Here is a 19,043-nt window from a genome sequence, read left to right as displayed (position 1 = left end):
AACTCCATTCATCCTAAAACCCTCCTAATTTTCTTTTTCAAATCCAATTGCTAAAGGTGTTCTGCGAGCCTCTGGTCTGTAATGCGCTGACCGAGCACCTGCAACGCAGTGACAGCAGCTGGAAGAATTCAGGGTGGTGTCAGAAGCCAGCAGAGCTTATACTCCACAGGAAATGCTAATCAAAATGCCAAAGATAGAAAATGAACCAATCTTCACCTAGGGTAAAGGAGGAAGAAGGTCTTGCTGATGATACTCTGGGACTTCTGATAGGAAACAGAGGTAAGCAGATTTCCTTCTTTCCTTTGAAGATAAATAGACTTAGTGGTGGGCAGAACAACGCCCCCGAAGTTGTCCACATCCTAATCCTTGGAACCTGTGCATGTTACCACCACCTTACCCGGCAAAAGGGATTTTGCAGATGTGATTAAATGAACGATCTTGAGATAGGGAGATTATCCTGGATTAGCCAGGCGAGCCCAGTGTAATCACAAGGGTGCTTATAAGCTAAAAGAGGGAAACAGGAGAGTGGGAATCAGAGTGCAGCAGCCTGAGAAAGACAGAACTGGCTATTTTTGACTTTGAAGATGGAAGGGGGCTACAGGTCAAGGAAGGTGGGTCCCCTCTAGAAGCTGGAAAAGGCAAGGACTGGATTATGCCTTAGAGCCATCTGAAAGAATGCAGCCCTGCAACACTTTGGTTTTAGCTTGGTGAGACCCATTTTGGACTTTCGGGTTCCAGAACTATGTACGATAACAAATCTGTGTTTTTAAGCCACCAACTTTAAGATAATTTGTTCAGAAGCAATAGGAAATGAGCATGTATCTCTCAGAAGTCTGTGATTAGAAAGGTGAGAAATTTAGGCAGCGTTTTTAGAATACTGTTCTTTAATACTTTCCTCTGTGTTGAAACTTTATTAGAGTTTCCGTCAACTTAACTACAATGCGGTTGCAAGAATATTAACTCAAATAAAACCTGAAAAGAAGTTTAAGGTACCATTCTGAAAATGTGCCAGGAACTGAGCTAAGGATATTCACAGATTATCCAGGCTTAAAAAGTTACTAACAGAAAAATATGCTTACATGAAATTATGTTTTAGTGTACCTCTATTCTTGGAAATCTAATTCACATTATGTTTGGTCATTTGGATCTCTTGCTTTAAAAAGAAAAATTTAATTTAAAAAACCCCTCATTGTTGACATGTTTGTCTATACCAGGGCTATCTGACAGAAATACAACATAAGCCACATACATAATTTTAAATATTCTACTAGCCACATTGAAAAAGTAAAAATATATGAAAGTAATGTCAATAATATATTTAAAATATGTGCAAATACTATCATTTCAACATGGCATTAATATAAAAACATTAATGAGATATTCCTTTTTTCTGCTCAGTCTTTGAAATCATGTGTATTTTACACTGAAAGTACATCTGAATTTAGAACTTGCTACATTCCAGGTGCTCAATATGGACACTGTATGGGACAATGCAGGTCTCTATGCTTTATACTATAACCTACCGCTCTCAGTTCTCAAACTTTTTCTGTGTTAATAATTTAAATAAACCAGTTTTCCATGTGTGATTTACTCCTATCTTAGCTTGTTTTGTGAAAACTGAGGAATGGGAGTTCTATCAGGATTACGGTTGTGGTCAAAACTTCTACTAAGTGTGACAAACATTTTATCACCTGTCCTGACATCCGTTTATCATCAAGGGCCTATAGGAACCGAATAACTATGACCTTTTTAGTCTGGCCTCAGACAGCAATAAATAACAAGCAATAGGATGAGCACTGGAAAAATATTCTGAAATTTGTATAATCTTTGAGTTTTTCCATCTCAGAAAAATGAGAAAGAAAATTTACCATGTAACTTTTAAGGGAGAAATCAAAAGCAGACGTTCTCCTGGGTATGGCCAGAACACAGAAATTTAAAAATAAATAAAAGAAAAAGAAAACTAAAAACCATAAGATGGTAACAAAAAAATAAATTAAGCCCTTTGAAAATACATGCACTGTTAATTCAGTTTTACATATCATGAAAAACATTTCAACTCAGCATTTCCTATCGAATTTTACTGAAAAGCAAAGGCCTAGTTAGTGCAATTTCAAAGACAGTTTTTTGACCATATTTTGAAAGAAATAAATAATTTCCCTTTGCATGAAATCAAAATCCAGGGAAACAGGCAAGAAATTACAGCACATTACTTGTGTCTGAGGATGGGATTAGAGGCTTTATCTGCCCTAACTCCAGCCTACACAGAAGCCTAACCCCAGTTCAGATGCCCATCATCCCAGATATCCATATCCACCTGAGAGAAGTAATGAGAACACATGAGCTAAAAACTTGCTAGAAATGTCAATAACGGTTGCTGCGACGTGGTCTGTGGTCCTTCAATGAACTCAATTAACAGTTGGCACTGTCTGAAGACGTGAAGAGCTCCTACACACTCAGTCTTTATGATACACGTCCCTTGGAGCAACAAGCACACCAGAAGCAGGTTGACAAAACTTTATGGAAAATATAAATGTTAGAATGTGTACATTTCTTTACTTAGTAATATAACTGTATGTGATAATTATCACAAACAAATTGTTATGGGCTGGGTGATAGTGAACAGGATGGTGGAGAGTCATGAATGAGTCAGAGAAAGAGAAATACTGTATGATTTCACTCCTATGTGGGATTTAAGGAACAAAACAAACAAGCAGAAGGGAAAAAGAGAGAAAGAGAGAATGAGGAAAGAAGCAAATCAAGGAACAGAGACTTAACTACAGAGAACAAAGGGATGGTTCCCAGAGGGAAGGTGGGTGGGGGATGGGTGGAAGGGGGGGTTGGGAGCGCACTTCCCCCTCCAGGTGTCATATGGAGGGCTGAAACCCTACACTGCACACCTGAAACTAGTCCCTCACTGCATGTTAACCAATTGGAATTTAAATAAAAACTTAAAAAGAGTTTTGAAAAGCAATGCCTTCTTAGTCACTAGAAGTATCTAACAGCCAATGCAAAGTCAAGATGAACTAGGTAACCATTATTTACAATTCTGCTTAAGAGTCTTTGTGAGAAAAAAGACTGGAAGGAAATGCAGGAGATTATTAGTGAATATGCTCTTTTAATGAACTATTTATGCTTTTTTGGGGGAGTCTGGACATGAAAAATCACGTTTTTCTTTTATAATGGTTTTGAAAAGGGTGCTTTTTAAAAGTTGTTACTCAAAGGATCTATAAGGAGGGGCAATACAATTTATCGTTCAAACTGGAGCACTTTGGGGGAGGAAGGGGACATTAATAATTACGCTAAGAAAAGGGCTAGAGACTGGGACTATTCTGGATAAACCAGGACATATGGTCACGCTACCAATATATTCTCTTTCTATTGTTTATAGTTATGACTGGTGACATCTGGGGAATCAGTAAAGTTACACATATCAGTATAATCATTTTCTAGATTCTGTTTGAGTATATTCCTTCCATTTTTTGGCAGGGGTAGCATTTTTCATCATACATCCTAAGTGAACATTTTCAAAACGAGAGCCTACCTTTGTTTTAGTTAATCACAGAAAATTAGATAGGACTTATTTTGTATTTTAAAAGGAGTATGGGTTTAAAACAATATTTTTAAAAAATCACATGAAATAATTTAAGTATATATTTTTGCATGTGTATGATTCTAAATGATATACATTCATTCCATAATCTAGGAAAACCAAATCACAGAAAATTAGATAGGACTTATTTTGTATTTTAAAAGGAGTATGGGTTTAAAACAATATTTTTAAAAAATCACATGAAATAATTTAAGTATATATTTTTGCATGTGTATGATTCTAAATGATATACATTCATTCCATAATCTAGGAAGGTCAAAGACAAAATGGAAGATACTCAGCAATTTTTTCAGGCAAGCTGAAAAAGTAGACTGCTGGCAAGCCAGGGTGGGTGGGATGGGGGCGGGCAAGGCAGCACGACTGTGCTCACCTGTGTTTTTAAGTGAGAATGTTCTAAAATCATAGGCTGAGTGTCTCATTATAAAAAAGAAGACACGTTGCTTTTTTGCTTTGGAGGCCTGTGGTTATCTGTTTCACTGATAACTGTTTTACATGTTAGTATCACTTATCTCAGATTTATTTTGTGACTCATTTTTCAATTACTGCTTCAAAAAAAATTCAATAAAGCTAATTTTTGGACAGAAAAGCACTCAGTTCAAAGACCGAGCAACACTAAAGTGAAGAAAAGCACCACTTATGTCTCCTTATCGCTGGTTCCTTTCAAGACATGTTGTAATTTTATAGTCAACCAGAAGCACAGGAGGAATGAGAAAATAAACTTAATTTACAAAGAGAAAAGTACTCTTTAATTTATGTGAGGAGGATCCCAGAAGAGGCCCCTGGGTTTTGACTCCAAAATAAACCTCTGTTAACGCATTTCCAGAACAGTTCCCGGGGAACCCGTTCCAGGAGAGAACTTTAGGTGACAGTTAAGAAGGACAAAGGATGCAGACAGATTTTGTATCAGTCCCTGAAGGCAGATCCAGGCAATTCTGAATTCGGTGCTTTGTTTTAAGAACAACTGCCAATGAGTACACAGTCTGCCTACTCTTTAGCACCCCAAAGGAAAAGGGGCAGTGAGGCCCCAGAATTTTACTGTGGGGAGCAGCATAGGCTTTTAGATGTCCTAAAGAGAAAAGGAGGCGTGTGTCATTTATACATGAAAATTACAGGGAGAAGCAACTGAATCGGGAAATTAAACAATTTTTGGTAGTAGGCAAATCTTTGAAGTCAATGAAAGAAGCCTTAAGAAAGATCGATTTCCTTTGCTTCACAAGAATTCAATCCAATTCTTTTCTTGGTAAGGAGCAAGGCCCCAGAGCCTGATGAAACCATACTGGGCGTCAGGTTTTTGGGGTGTACTTAACAACAGCTCAAGTGCATACACTTAGAATTAAAAACGTTTAGACTACGACTTTGGATAAACAGTGTCGCATAGAACGCGACATGCACTTCTCATCTCTAAACCATTGTCATTTTCCACCTTGGATCTAAAAGGCTCCCCCAAAAATAAAAGCCAAGGGCCAGAAATCCACTGTGAAGAAACTACAAGCATAAACAGTTTTACTGGTTACAGGCTGAACATATTTTACTTTAAAAATACTTACCAAGTTAAGTGCTGGAGAAAGTTCTGTATAGGCATGTTAATCTTTTTTTGTTTTAACTGAAAACTGGAAGCTTAGAGTATAATTACCTCTTTAATAATTAACAAAGAATTATTATTATAATCAGAATTAAACACTATCAGTGATGATGAATTCTATAAAGGAAGGGAATAATCAGGACCATTAGAAGAGTACATACATTTGTGCTAGTTTAGATGGGGCAGGAGGTACCTATAATTCTGTAGGTATATGCTATTAATTCTCAGGGTAGGGTGAATTTGGAGTGGGAAATTGAAGAGCTAAGTATTCACTCATTTATTTGCTTTATTTAGCTTTTCTCAAATTATATTCTTAGAGATTTAATCATAGCCAAGGGGTAACTTGCGAAGTTCAGGAGAGATAACCAAATGAAAAATTAACTCAAAAATGGTTCCACACTAAAAATGCAAGTAGAAGTGAACAGAGCAAGGTAAATATTTACAAGCCTGACCATGGTTGGTTATGTCTGTGGTAGGCATTCCGTTTGTTGAGGAGGAAAAAAACTGTTGAATGAAACTGTGAAATTCGGTTCATTAAATATTTTTTCACACCACTGTAATACTTCATCATTCTCTCCTTCCTAAAATCACTGCTGCTTATTTTAGTGCATGGAAATTCGAAATCATACAGATTGGGAATTTAAAGTAGTCAATTATTAGGGGGAAATCAGTTTTAATTAGAACGTTCAGTTCTCATACAGAACACACTTCGAAGACAGTACATATATGGAATTGTGCACTGTTACTACTTTCATTCTGATGCCAAAAAAACCCCAGCTCACTATTTGAAACGGAAGGGACTCTATATCCCGAAGCTTACCTCTCTGGGTAGAACTCAGAGGAGGAAATCAGCTTACAGTGAATTCCTGAGTCACTATTCCCTGTTTTTACGCCTTGTCGAATTTATTCAAAAGAGAGAGCAAGTCAACTGAGGAACTGAAATATTACATTTGTTCTAAGTATGTCATTTCAAAGTCTGATTTTTAAAAGCGGAATTCACAATAGAATTCTCGTAGAATTTCACCTGAGTCTTCTCTCTTTTCCTTCAAAATAAGCTGGTGAGGGCGATTTTGTCCGAGAAAGGGCGGGTGTCTCCCGCTCCGGACCTCCCTTCTCACACCGGCCTTGCTCCTACCCCCACCCCTTCACTCCCCCAAAGGACATATCAGGATAAAGATGGGCCATGTGGTTGCTTAGTTTTAGAGATAATCTGATCCAAGCCAGGTAGGTTGGGATACTTTCCGCAGGCTTGAAAAACCGCTTTAAATTTTCTGATTCCTTGCTATTTAAAACAAAACTAAAAAGAAGCCAGGCACACTTAATACTGAGAGGGAGCTTACCTTAGAGCCACGTTCATTAAAGATTATTTCTACATCTAGGATTTTGCCAAACTGCTGCAGAGACAAAAATAAAAAACATTTATTCCTGGTCAGCTTTTTGACCACATACTTTATTCTCTCCTGAAAAAGGCACAGGTTTTTTTTATTTTTTAATTACTTATTCAACCTCCATGTTTCTACTTGTTGGCAAGTCCCAACACCAGTTCTGATCCTCCCTTGTCAATAAGCCGACAAGGCCTCCTGTTTCACTCCGTTTTCAGTTCGCCCACTCATACGTCACCCACCTCTACCTGGCAGGAGCCGTTCCCGGAAGACCCTCACAGTGTTACCCTTCGGGTACTTCCTCAGGGACAAGAACCGGGGCTTTTCCTAACTACGTGTTTAATGTTTTAAATGTCTCTGTTTTTAAGAAGCAAATCCTAAGCACAAAGATAAACTAGTGAAGGCTGTTTTTCTTTTTCTTCTTCTTATTTTTTTTAATTGATAAAAGTAAACCATATTCACTGCAGAAGTCAGGAAATACAGATAACATAAAAAGGAAAAGAGGAAACAGAGAACGAAGATCATCGGCACACCTACCATCTCCCCATTCTGGTTCACAGCCTTCGTCTTTTTCTTACGCTTTTCCTTACGTATACTTGATTAAGGACATATTTCCATGTAATGGAAATATGTAATTTTTTTTTTAATGTGCTGGACAGTTTTCCAAGCCATTAACTCTACAGTGTGTTCTAATTTCTACAGACTACATGCTATTTTCCATCGTACTTAAACATTCATGAACATTAGACATGATTTCATTTATTTGCCATTTTAATATTTCCGCACTGAATGTCATCAAGAACATTTTAAGTAATAACTCTGTTTTGTAATTAATTAAATATTTTAACCTTTGGGAACAAGCTAGAAACACCAAACCTAAATAACTGGGTTAGTGGCAGCTCAACGGCTAACTGGAGGGGCGCGCAGTCACAGCGGTTACACAGCAGAGACGTGGAGAAGGTGACAAGCCAGCCTGTTTGCCTCAATGCTTGGATCAACTGAATGGGAGGGATGCACAAGAAATCTCCAGGGATCTTTCTGCCCCCACTTTCCTCGGAGTACTGGCCTCACAGACCCAGTGATCTCTTTGACTTGGATTTTAAATCAGAATTTGGGAAATGTTAAAACACTAAAAAAATGAAAAGAGCAAAACAAATCATGCTTTCTCACTGGGCTGAATCATTACTATCTTTTTCAGAAAACATGTACTAAGAGCCCATGTTTTCTAGAGTAAGGCTTCTGGGCTTGATTCCAGTTTCATCATTTAACAGAACATTAGGAAATTAAAGGAGAGAAGAAAATGTCTTATTTTAGGTAGGGGGGGATTTAATTTTATTTCTATGCCTATCCAAATGACTAAGATTGGAATGGTGTTTTAGAGTTTTCCTTTTACATTCTCTAATGCGTCTTTATACCTTCCTGCTAGGGTTAGGACTGCCTTCCTTTAATGGTTAAGGAAAATGCGGCTGAAGGAAGTCACTGGTCAAGTTCACACAGCTAATAAAACAAAGCATGGAATCCTTGCTCTACACCGCTGCTGGTGTCCTTCCGAGGGATAGGCGCTAACCAGGCAGGAGACAGAGCAACCGTACCAGGTATCCCTTGTGAGGAACAATTTCTTTTTTCTTTTTTTTTTTTTTTCTTTCTGGATGTAGCAGTCTTATAGGAAAGGCCTAATATATTTCAAGAAATCACTGATTAACTCGCCTAGGCAGATCTTCAACGGACACAATTTTTCTGACCTGAGAGAAAACACACTTGTGACAGATGAGAATATACTCCATTTTCACTGATCTCCAGAGACTAGGACGCCATATGATCTCTGATAATTCAGTAGAGAACCTCATAACTCCTACTCCTGGGAAACTTCTTTTTAAATATAACCTCAATTCTTGAAGCTGCCCTTTATATATTCTGTTGTTTTCTCTTCTGGAGAGATGAGTTGGCTACCTTTTTCTGTGTAAAGTCTTTCCTAGTACTTCAAGAATGTTATTAAAACTCAATGCTGGCCTTGGCTTCGGTACAGAAAACACTCCAAGTACTCAGCTGTCAGTGACAAAATTTCGCTCCAGCGTCTTGTCGCCATGATCAGGACTTCACGCAGGGTGCCTGTTTCCCGACAGAGCACCACACAGCAACAGCCATGACGGTTTTTTTAAAACCATGATCTCTTGTTTCTAGTTCAAGTTAAGAGCTTGCTCAAATGAAATCTGGCAACAGCGCATACGCCCAGAAAAAACCTAAGACTTCCAGCAATCATTCACTTTCTAGTAACTTAAATCTTTGCTGTCATACTATGTTTTCATGATGGTGATTTCGGGAGGAAGGGGAAGCTGGCAGAATCCATCAGGGTAGCGAATCAAACACCTACACCTGATTTTGGATACTGGTCTTGATGCTGCTAAATTACAAGGAGGGAAGTAAAAACAAAACACAGGTACTATCCGCTTCAGACACTAGGTCACTGAACTTGTAACACTCTGAAAAGGATTACTGTCTTTGTCCTGATTTTAGTACTGAAAGGCTCACGCCCCAAGAGACCCCTCGGTCCCAGGCAAACCAGGTGGCACAGTCACCTCCTGTACGTGAGAACCTGCAAGGTCCACATCTAGAATGACAGGAGTGACAGTGCTAGGTGACAGAAGTCCCTGAAGACCAATGAAAACACTGACTCACCTTAGGATCTCTCTCAATCTATGCACAGTCTTATCCTAAAGTCTTAATGACTTATTAAAGTACACTGGCCGGATTAAATTGTATACCCACGGAAGAACTCCACAGACTTACCCCAAACATCTGTCGGAGGTCGGGGTCCCGGAAGCGGAAGGGAATATTAGAGACGTGCAGCCGTTTAGGGGTGGATTTGCTCTCTGAGTTCTCACTACTTTGTGTCTGTGACTGCTGGCCATCTGTCTGGGCTCCCCCTTCCGTCTGCTAAAGCGAAGAAACAGACAACATGGAGCGAAAAATAAATAGATTACTTCACAAGAATTCTGTAAGATTAAGGCCCCGCCCAACCCCACATGTTCTTAAACAATTCTCAAAGTGTCTTTAAGCAAAAATTAGAGTTGTCCCTTCACAGGGAAAAAAACAAAACCAAGCATGATACCTTGTTCAAATTACTATCATTTATACTTCGAGTATTTTTTTTAAAAGATTTTTATTTATTTATTTGACAGAGATCACAGGTAGGCAGAGAAGCAGGCAGAGAGAGGGGGGAAGCAGGCTCCCTGCCAAGCAGAGAGCCCAATGCGGGGCTCAATCCCAGGACCCTGGAACCATGACCTGAGCCGAAGGCAGAGACTTTAACTCACTGAGCCACCCAGGTGCCCCTCAAGTATTATGAATATTTACAGAACATTAATGAAATGGGAGAAAAGAGGAAAACTAAGTGACCTGCCCAAGACCACGTGGAGATCCATTAGATATGAAAGATACCAAAACTGAAGACATAAAAATGGTACCATTATTCTTCAATTCTTAGTGCAGTTTTCCATTTCTGAGATCTTTCTATTTTGAAAGTGAAGAGTCTGTTGTATGTAGTTGAGGTCACTGCATTTTTGGTTTATCATTTTAGGAAATAAGGGAATACCTGAATGTTTCATTCCCTCTATTAGTTCAAGAGTTTATGACTATGGGGTCACCAAAGTATCCCAACATTATTCCTGACGAGGAGACACCTAATTACAATGGGCATTTGGCTTCAACCTGAAGGAGAGTCTGCTCTGAAACCCATCAGCACTCTCCTCCGAATCTATGTGATTGCACCTGACAAACGCGGCTGATGGCAGCCCAGGGACCCCCAGGCTCCTGCAGCCCAGAGCAAGGCTCCGTTTACAAAATCTGCTGGGAGAGGATTTATGAGTCCAGCATAACCTACTGGACAATGTAAACACTGGGTCTATGTACCCCCACAGTGAAAGGGCACATGTAAGCATGGGTGTACTTTTAACCTTCAATCTCTTTTGCAACACGGCAGGCTTTTTTTCCTCTTGATAAATCCTCAAAACAGTTGTGACAGAGAGAAACACTTTCGACAAACATCCAACAGGTGTGAAAAATTCTAGGTATTCAAAACACATTTATTTTAAAGTATTCATCTGGCAATTTAGGACCCTTATGTTTTCACTATTCCCTGTAAGGTGCACACCAAACCGGAGGGCTTGCGGAGCTGATTAAACCAAGAATGGGAACTCACTGTTCTTAGTATCTCGAGTGAGTTACAACTGAGTCCCTAATGAATTCTTCTGCGTGACGCAGAACAGAGCCCTCCCTTTGACCCAACCTTCAAGTCAAAGAAACTGTGAATCACAGATACTTTTGGCTCAGAGACATTACCAACCATCTCGAAATGGAGTCTGAGACTTTAAAATATAAAGGATAATCAGGAATAAACCCGGAATGAATGCTAGCTTTTCAAGTGTCAGTCGAAGTGATGGCAGCTCTTATCTCCTTCCATTCAGGCCTTGCAGATGGCGTAAATGTGCAATGATTCATTTGATACAAAAATAGCAGAAAAGGGAAGAGCTATGAAGCAATGTTCCGCGAAAGTGTAAGGTTTTCAATCATCAATCTGGGCACAATGCAGACTAAACAAAACAAGTCCATTCAAAGGCGAAACTCACTAAGTTACTGAAACAACATCAGGCACACCAAAGCAATAAGCAGTAAAGTATAAGCATCGACTACAACTAATGACCACCCAGCACCTTCAGACTCGCCTCTTACATCTCACAGCTGGAGCCAAAGTTTAAAACCACCAGATCTGACCTGCAGGATGTCAGTGCATCACTCTGATAAAAAGTCACCAGTTTTATATATAACTTATCCATGTAGTTCATACAATGAAGTGGCAGGATAAATGAAAACCGATTATTTCAAAGTATGTTGCCCAACGTACTTGTCACTTCAGGTTTTTACGGCCTTGAAGACACAATTTAAGCAGAATAGAAGCCAGATTGGATCATTTTCTGCCTTGTAGTGAAAACCTACATTTTAAGTTTTTTTCTTATTTAAGTAATCTCTACACCCAATGAGGGGCTCGAACTTAGGACCCCAAGGTCAAGAGTTGCACGCTCTTCCCACTGAGTCAGCCAGGTGCCCCCGCACATCTACATTCTTTAAAAGTACTAAATCTTTAACTCTAAGGATACTTGGCAAGTTGGAAAAGTAAATTATCATTTCCAAAATTCTCAAGTATTCTGACTTACTATATGTTTCAAAAGTGCAGTTTAACATACATATATAAAAACGCAGAAATCAGAAGCATGAATGAATGTTCACAAAGAAAATATACCCAAGTGAACTATCAAATCAGATAGCAACAGAACCCCAGGAGCACCTTAGTCACTGTCCCCTTGTGAAAGGGGCCCCACTGCCCCAACTTCTAATTCAACAGATTAATTTGGCTGTTCCTGAACTGGAACAAAACAAAACAAAACAAAGAAATTAAAGAAAAAGAAAAGAAAAGGAATTATACAGTATGTACTCTGTTGTATTTGTCTTCCTGTATGCATTCTGCTTGTCTAATACACATACCTACATTGTTGTAACTCATCCATTCTTCTTTCATTTTATAAACATAGAGGACTTACTGGAGTTGCTTCCAGTTTTGGGGTATTAAGGATAATGTTCCTGTGAATATTCTTGCTACATTCTCGTCTTTCGGTGCAAATAGCCATTTCTGTTGGGTACACATGCACATAGGAGTGGATTTGCTGGATTTAGGACACACACTAAGTTCAGCCTTACCAGATATCACCAGTTTTCCCAGTGGCTGTACTGACTTATTCTCGGCTATGGATGGCTGTGAGAGTTCTATCTGCTCTCAGCATTCTCATTTTCATTGTAAAAATCCTGGCGGGAGGCAGGGGCACCATATTGTGGTTTTAATTTGCGTTCTTCTCTTTAAACCTCAGATCCTCCCTGCTTTCCACTTAAGAGAATTTTGTTGAAAAGCGGGAACTCCCTGTGAAACTGCAACTATTTCTTCAGCCCATACTACATCATAGACCCTCCTGTAAACCTTTTAATAACACTTATATTTTATACAGTGTTTACTATTTGCCAAACACTGGCCTACGCATTTTATGTCTTTTAATTAATATAATTCTTAACAACAAACCCCAAGAGTAGGTACTGTTTCTTTTTTAAACGTGAGAATGTAGGAGGTACTATTTTTTACCCCACTTTTCAGATGAGGAATCTGAAAACCAGAAAGACTGCCTAAGTTCTGAATCAGGGGTTCAAACAAAGGTAGTTTGGCCCTAGAGCATATGGTCTTAACCACTAGGTCATGTTGGAATGTATACGCACTTTTATCTTCTCTAATCCTCACAATAATTTACAAGGCAGGCACTATTACTACCCCAATGGACAGAGGCAAAAAGTAAGACACAGAGAGGTGAAGCAGGCGCCCAAGGTCCCATTAAGTGGCAGAGCAGCAACTGAAAACCAGGTGGCTTTCATGTGCCAGCCTCCTGCCCAGCATGGCACCCACACTTCCTCCTTCCCATTAGAAGGGAGAACACTTGTGGATCCCACTCTTTCTCAGGACCCTCATGGGCGGAGCAAGACCTCCCCTGGGGTGCAGGCAGGCATGGGGTAAGACAAGGAAAGCTGTCCAAGAATGACATATATCCTATATTTTGAGGGAAGAGAAACAGGGCAGGCCACAAAAGGAGGAAACACAAGACTAAGAAAACTGGTAAAGGCACAATGGCACTCACAGGAAAACAGCCAGACAGCTACTAAACGGATACTCAAAGGCGATGAGCAGCAGATTTCTGCCCATAGTGGACATAGGAATATGAAATACACATTGGGGGTGCCTGGTGGCTCAGTCAGTTGGGCGTCTGCCTTCGGATCAGGTCATGATCCCGGGGTCCTGGATGGAGCCCTGCATTGGGCTCTCTGGGGAGCTTCTCCCTCTCCTCCTTGCCTGTGCTCTCTCATTATCTCTGTCTCTCTCAAATAAATAAAATCTTAAAAAAAATAATAAAGGAAATATACACTGAATGTAATTAAACGAGATACTTCCCCATTTGACACCTCCAACTTTAAGTTTGCCTCAATATCAACTACTAATTGTTGAAATACATCAGACAGAAGAAGTAAGGAGTTTTTAGGCTGTATCTTTTTTTTTTTTTAAGGCTGTATCTTTGGCAAAGTGGACAGCAGAACTGTTTGTTCTGAGAAAAATCTCAGTGTACACTACTGGTTTGCTTTATTTTCTATTGTTAGCTACTGAGACACTTTACGGACTATATAAACAACCTCCCAAGGTTCTGTTCTTCCCTTCTGTGGTCATTTTCTGACCTAATTTATTCGCTGGGCAGGGGATGAAACAGAAGAGGCTGGAGTCTGTGCACCGCAAGTTTACGGCAAGGGCTGCCCGTGGCACTGCTGATGCAATCTTGGGACTAGTGGCGATGTATCTTTTTAAACAATCTGGCTGCCCCAGTGAGGTCTAGCTATCTGTCCACACCACTGAGGAGCCTGGAGCTTTTTACAATGAGAAGCAAATCAGATTTATAAGTCTCAAAGCCTCATTTTAGAAATGAAAACTAAAAATGTCTTGGTTTGATGAACTCACACTTTTAAAATTCCTAGAACTGTGAAGTGGATTAATTTTCTGACTTCTCTACGAAACAGTGGCAATATTTCCACTATGGACTGTGAAAAGAGTGTTCTGGGCAATATGAGATGAAGTATTACTTTCCAAGTCTCTATCATAGTAACATTTAACACATAATCTGTGATAGTAAGGAATCTCTTGATAAATTCAGAAATAATATACTTTGATTTATGGATTTTCTTCAATATTGATTTTCTTCAATATTTATTCCTTTTGTTTTCTGAGATGACTTCATTTCTTATTTTCACCTCTGTGAGGCTGAAGAGGAAGAAGAAGAAATTTCATTCACAGCAAATTTCTTGAGAATCAGATTCATGTCCGAAAACATCTACTACATTAATCCATGTCAATGACAGCTTAGGTATCTAGGTTGAAATTCTAGGTTAATTCTAGGTTGAAAAAAAATTCCTTTAGAATTTTGAAGGCAGCTCTAAAGCGTTGTCTAGTTTTCCATGCGGCTGTTCAGAAACCCGAAGGCATTCTTTCCTCCCATTCTCTCCGGTTTGGAGACTGTCCAGGGTGTCTAGTGTGCTATAATTTCATAATGATATCCCTTAATGTGAGTTTGTTTTATTCTGATCTATTTTGCTGGTAATTCTGTAGTCTCTTTTAAATTGAAAATTAATGTCCTTCAGTCCTGGGAAGTCTTCTTGAATTATTTTGCTGATGATTCCCACCCTACACATTTGGTCTTTCTCTCTGGAATTTGTATTATTGGACACTGGCCGTTTTGGACTGGTCCTCTTATTTTCATACTTCTTTATTTCCTCTCTGGCTTTTGGGTCTTTTTTTTTTTTTGGATAATAGGTGTTTAATTCCTTATTTGAAAACTTTGGGGCCAACGGATACCAGAATTCAGAAGTTTTAGGATTTTTAGGAAGGTAATGGGTATAACCATAATGTAACTCAATCAGATCTGGGACAGTGCTATTTCTTTATGTGCATTCATATAAATGTGACAAAGATATATACAGGTTGTGAATTTTGCTGCTAACTTATGAAAAATCATCTGATTTTCAGAACATTTTTGGATTTTAGATTGTGGATAAGGGACTATAGACCTTTACTTCTTCCAGCCCTCCCACAAAATTCTTACATTTTGTTGCCTTTTTTTCCTTTAAGATGTTATTTATTTATTTATTTGACAGAGAGAGAGAGAGAGAAGCAGGCCCCCCACTGAGCAAGGAGCCCCATGAGGGGCTTGATCCCAGGACCCCAAGATTATGACCTGAGCCAAAAGCAGATGCTTAACCAACTGAGCCACCCAGACATCCCTGTTGCCATGTGTTTAATTTCAAGGTTCATTTTTCTTCTCTGAATCCCACAGTCTTCACCCTTTAAAACTTCATTCTTGTTTAGTATCTTCTGTATCTTCTCTTTCTCTCTCTAAAGCTGTAGATTATTGCTTTGGTAGTTGTTTGGAAGTAAAAGTTTCTTTTCATCCCCAATTTCCTTTTAGTTTGCTTCTTTTTGTTCTCTATCTTGCACATTGTAGGTTTCCCTCAGGAATCTAGCTATCCTTGGTTTTGGCTTAGAATTAAGAATCAAGTTGGGGGAGGTAGCTAAAAAAACTGGTAGTTCTAAAGGGGTGGGGTGGAGGGGCATGAGGACTTGGATTCACTCCAGTTAGGGAAGCGATGTTAGGGGAACCCACTGACATGTCCATCTTCAAGTCTTTCCTCTTGAGTCCGTTAAGGCTCCCAGAAAAGAGTTTTCCAGTCTTCTATCCAGAGCTGTCAGTTTCTGCAACTTCTAAAATTTTTGTGGTGTAAATGGAATTATTTCTCAGACTTCTCCCACAACTGGCTTAGAAATAAGTTCGTGTGGGTCTGCTAAGCTCATCACTAACTGGGACATCTGCTTTCTAGCTTCCAAAATTATTAATTCTCCTATTCTTACTGGTTTATAGCCCTAAAAACACACAAACACCAAAACCATTTACTGCATTCTTGGAGGAAGCAAAACTAGATGGGTGTATTCAAAAGTAACCTGGAAATAACTCCTGTTTGATAAAACCTTGTAATACCGTATGTACATATGCAACAAAGCTTATTTATGTGTGTTCTGAGCTAACACGTATATAATATTTTGGCAAATACTGCTTGCTTTCAAAATAGCCTTTGTTTCTCAAGGAGAGCCTTCATTACAGCCCTTTGCCAACGCACACTTAAAAGGCTGTGGGAGAATAAGCAGAGACCTTGACAATGAGACACGGTTCTCAGCTACCAGTAAGCCTATAAATATAAATACAAAGTTTTTTCCTTTCTCTGTTCTTCAGAGACTGAAACTACTCCAGATATAAGCTGAATATGAATAAAATATTTTGGAATAAGGAGACATGACAACTAACTGCAACATGGGATCCGGAACTGGGTTTAGAACAGAAAAAAGGACATTAGTGGAAAAACTGGTAAAATGTGAATAAGGTCTATATTCTGCCTTAGTATTGTACCAACACTTCTTACTGCCTTGTTTGGAAAATTGTACTGTATCTATGTAAGGTAATGACATTAGGGGAAGTTAGGTGAAGGATTATGCAGAAATTTTTTGCATAATTTTTGCCACTTTCCTATGAATCTAAGATTATTTCAAAATAAAAAGTTAAAAAGAAGGGAAAGGTATTTGGGGATGCCAGATTCTAAATCCTAAAGAATATTAAAACACAAAGAATGTCTAAGTTGGTTTAATGAGTATACACAAGCACAACTGTGGACAAATGCTTGAAATTGTATTCAGTATGCAGGGTGGACCACTTATCAAAGTCAGAAATGGGCTGAAAAGTCTATTCATTCCAAATTACTGGCATGGTGGAGAAAGAAGCACATTTAATCTGAAACCACTATTATGTACTCCCAAATTAGAAGCAATTTAACTTACAAATCTCCTTTACTTACAGAAGGTAAGCCCCATAAAGTGCCATCTCCTGCAGCAGCTTCCCTGAAGATCTCATCATTTTGAGAACAAAAGCATGATTCCCAGTTGGGTTCAATTTCTTTCAGATGGGGACTGGTCTTCAGTTAAGGTTTGAGCGGATCCTTCTCATAGGATGAATCAGGGATTTCCACAGCGTTACAAAGTCAGTCACATACAGTATAAGGGACATGGTTCTGAAAACTGCAAAGTTCAAGACTAAACTTATCAAAGATAGCAGATATTTCTCTTCACTGCTAAAAGTAGAGCTGCCTTGTCAACCGCCATGTATTTCAGACAGCTGTGAAATCAGGCAACGATTACCAAAGGCTTCACTTGGGAATATTCACGTTGGTTCTGTTAAAAGAACCACAGTGTGTCCAGGAGGGAGTCACTCATGCCACTAAGCCCCAGTTCAGCAAACCAAAAGTGAACTCCGTTTCTTTACGGGGCTCTCCCAGAAAAGCAAGGCCCAGGTCAACCAATCAGACTTGCCTGCTCAGCAAACGTTACCTGACCTGGCTCTGCACGACGTAAGGAAAGCAACCTTGCTCTAACCAATCAGCAAATGCCCAGTGTAACTTCCTTGTTCCTGCTCCTTTCTGCCTATAAAATCTCTTGTACAGCTCTTCCGGGCTCCTTTCTACCTGCTTAGATTGGATGCAGCCCAACTCACGAATCACTGAGCACGGCCAAGAAGACCTGCATAATTTACTCAGTTGAATTTTGTTAACAGTTAAAAATTTACACAAAAATGAAATTTCAGGGGTGTCTGGGTGACTCAGAGGGTTAAGCCTCTGCCTTCAGCTCAGGTCACGGTCTCGGGGTCCTGGGATCGAGCCCCACATCGGGCTCTCTGCTCGGCAGGGAGCCTGCTTCCCCCTCTCTCTCTGCCTGCCTCTCTGCCTACTTGTGATCTCTCTCTCTCTGTATCAAATAAATAAAATCTTTTAAAAAAATGAAATTTCATTAATTTTTCTCTATTACCCTTTTCAAATTTGAATGATTCAAATTTATATGAGATAAGACCATGATGTATCTTATACCCAAGAAAATCTAACGAAAAGATCACTCCCAAAATAGTTTTAAGTGCATCTAAAAGCACAGGTGTAGGGGTGCCTGGGTGGTTCAGTGAGTTAAAGCCTCTGCCTTCGGCTCAGGTCATGATCCCGGGGTCCTGAAATTGAGCTCCGCATTGGGCACTCCGCTTGGCGGTGAGCCTGCTTCCCCCCCTCTCTCTGCCTGCCTGTGATCTCTGTCTGTCAAATAAATAAATAAAATCTTAAAAACAAAACAAAACCCACAGATGTATGCAGGCACTTCAAAAATCTCGCAGCAATCCCTTCCAATGGGTAGAATGGCAGTTCTACAGGATGTTAACTGGTATTTTGCAGAAAATGGGTTTCATGGTCAAATAAATTTGGGAAATACTAAGCTAAGCAAAGTCAACAGATTTCCTGTTTTCTCCCCAAACATGTATTACACATATAATTCATTCCCTTCTTTTTGTAGAGCCGGCTGTAACATTCACTGATAAAGGTATGGCTCTTAGGGCACCAGCTCCTATGCAGGCAAGGGAAGAAAGATTCTCTCAGGAGAGAGAACTGGATGGTCCATTCATTTCATAAATTAAGGCTGCTTATGACACCTTCTTTGTAATAATTATATAATAACAGTATTGTAGCTAATGATTACTGACATTTACTCTGTGCCAGGCATTATCTTCAGTACTTGCTCTTCATTTTCTCATTTAATCCAAAAAAACCCCTATCAGGCAGGAACTATTATCACCATTTTTACAGATGAGGAAAATGAGCACTAGAGTCATAATTTTCAGATGGTTACACATTTAGCAAATGGAAGGAGGAGCTGGGAGCTAAACCCAACTCTACCTGATTTCCGATCAGAGAGATTTCTGGGCTC

General features: G+C 39.4%; 1 protein-coding gene across 22 annotated transcripts in view; it reads right to left on the bottom strand.

Moving 5' to 3' along the window:
- Positions 1-19,043, bottom strand: part of RBFOX2 (RNA binding fox-1 homolog 2) — a 271,821-nt gene that overhangs the window by 30,415 nt on the left and 222,363 nt on the right. For 17 of the 22 annotated variants that reach the window (XM_032346428.1, XM_032346426.1, XM_032346415.1 and 14 more), the window contains 2 exons: positions 9,362-9,508; positions 6,533-6,586 (listed from right to left, as the gene is read on the bottom strand). In XM_032346428.1, coding sequence (XP_032202319.1) covers positions 6,533-6,586; positions 9,362-9,508 — 201 coding nt within the window. The remainder of the gene's footprint in view (positions 1-6,532; positions 6,587-9,361; positions 9,509-19,043) is intronic. The other 5 variants (XM_032346429.1, XM_032346416.1, XM_032346419.1 and 2 more) reach the window with 1 other exon arrangement.

Source organism: Mustela erminea, chromosome 6, assembly GCF_009829155.1.
Source record: "Mustela erminea isolate mMusErm1 chromosome 6, mMusErm1.Pri, whole genome shotgun sequence".
NCBI classification, from domain to species: Eukaryota; Metazoa; Chordata; class Mammalia; order Carnivora; family Mustelidae; genus Mustela; species Mustela erminea.
The sequence above is the reverse complement of the archived record's forward strand: the minus strand, read 5'-3'. Positions and strand labels throughout refer to the sequence as shown.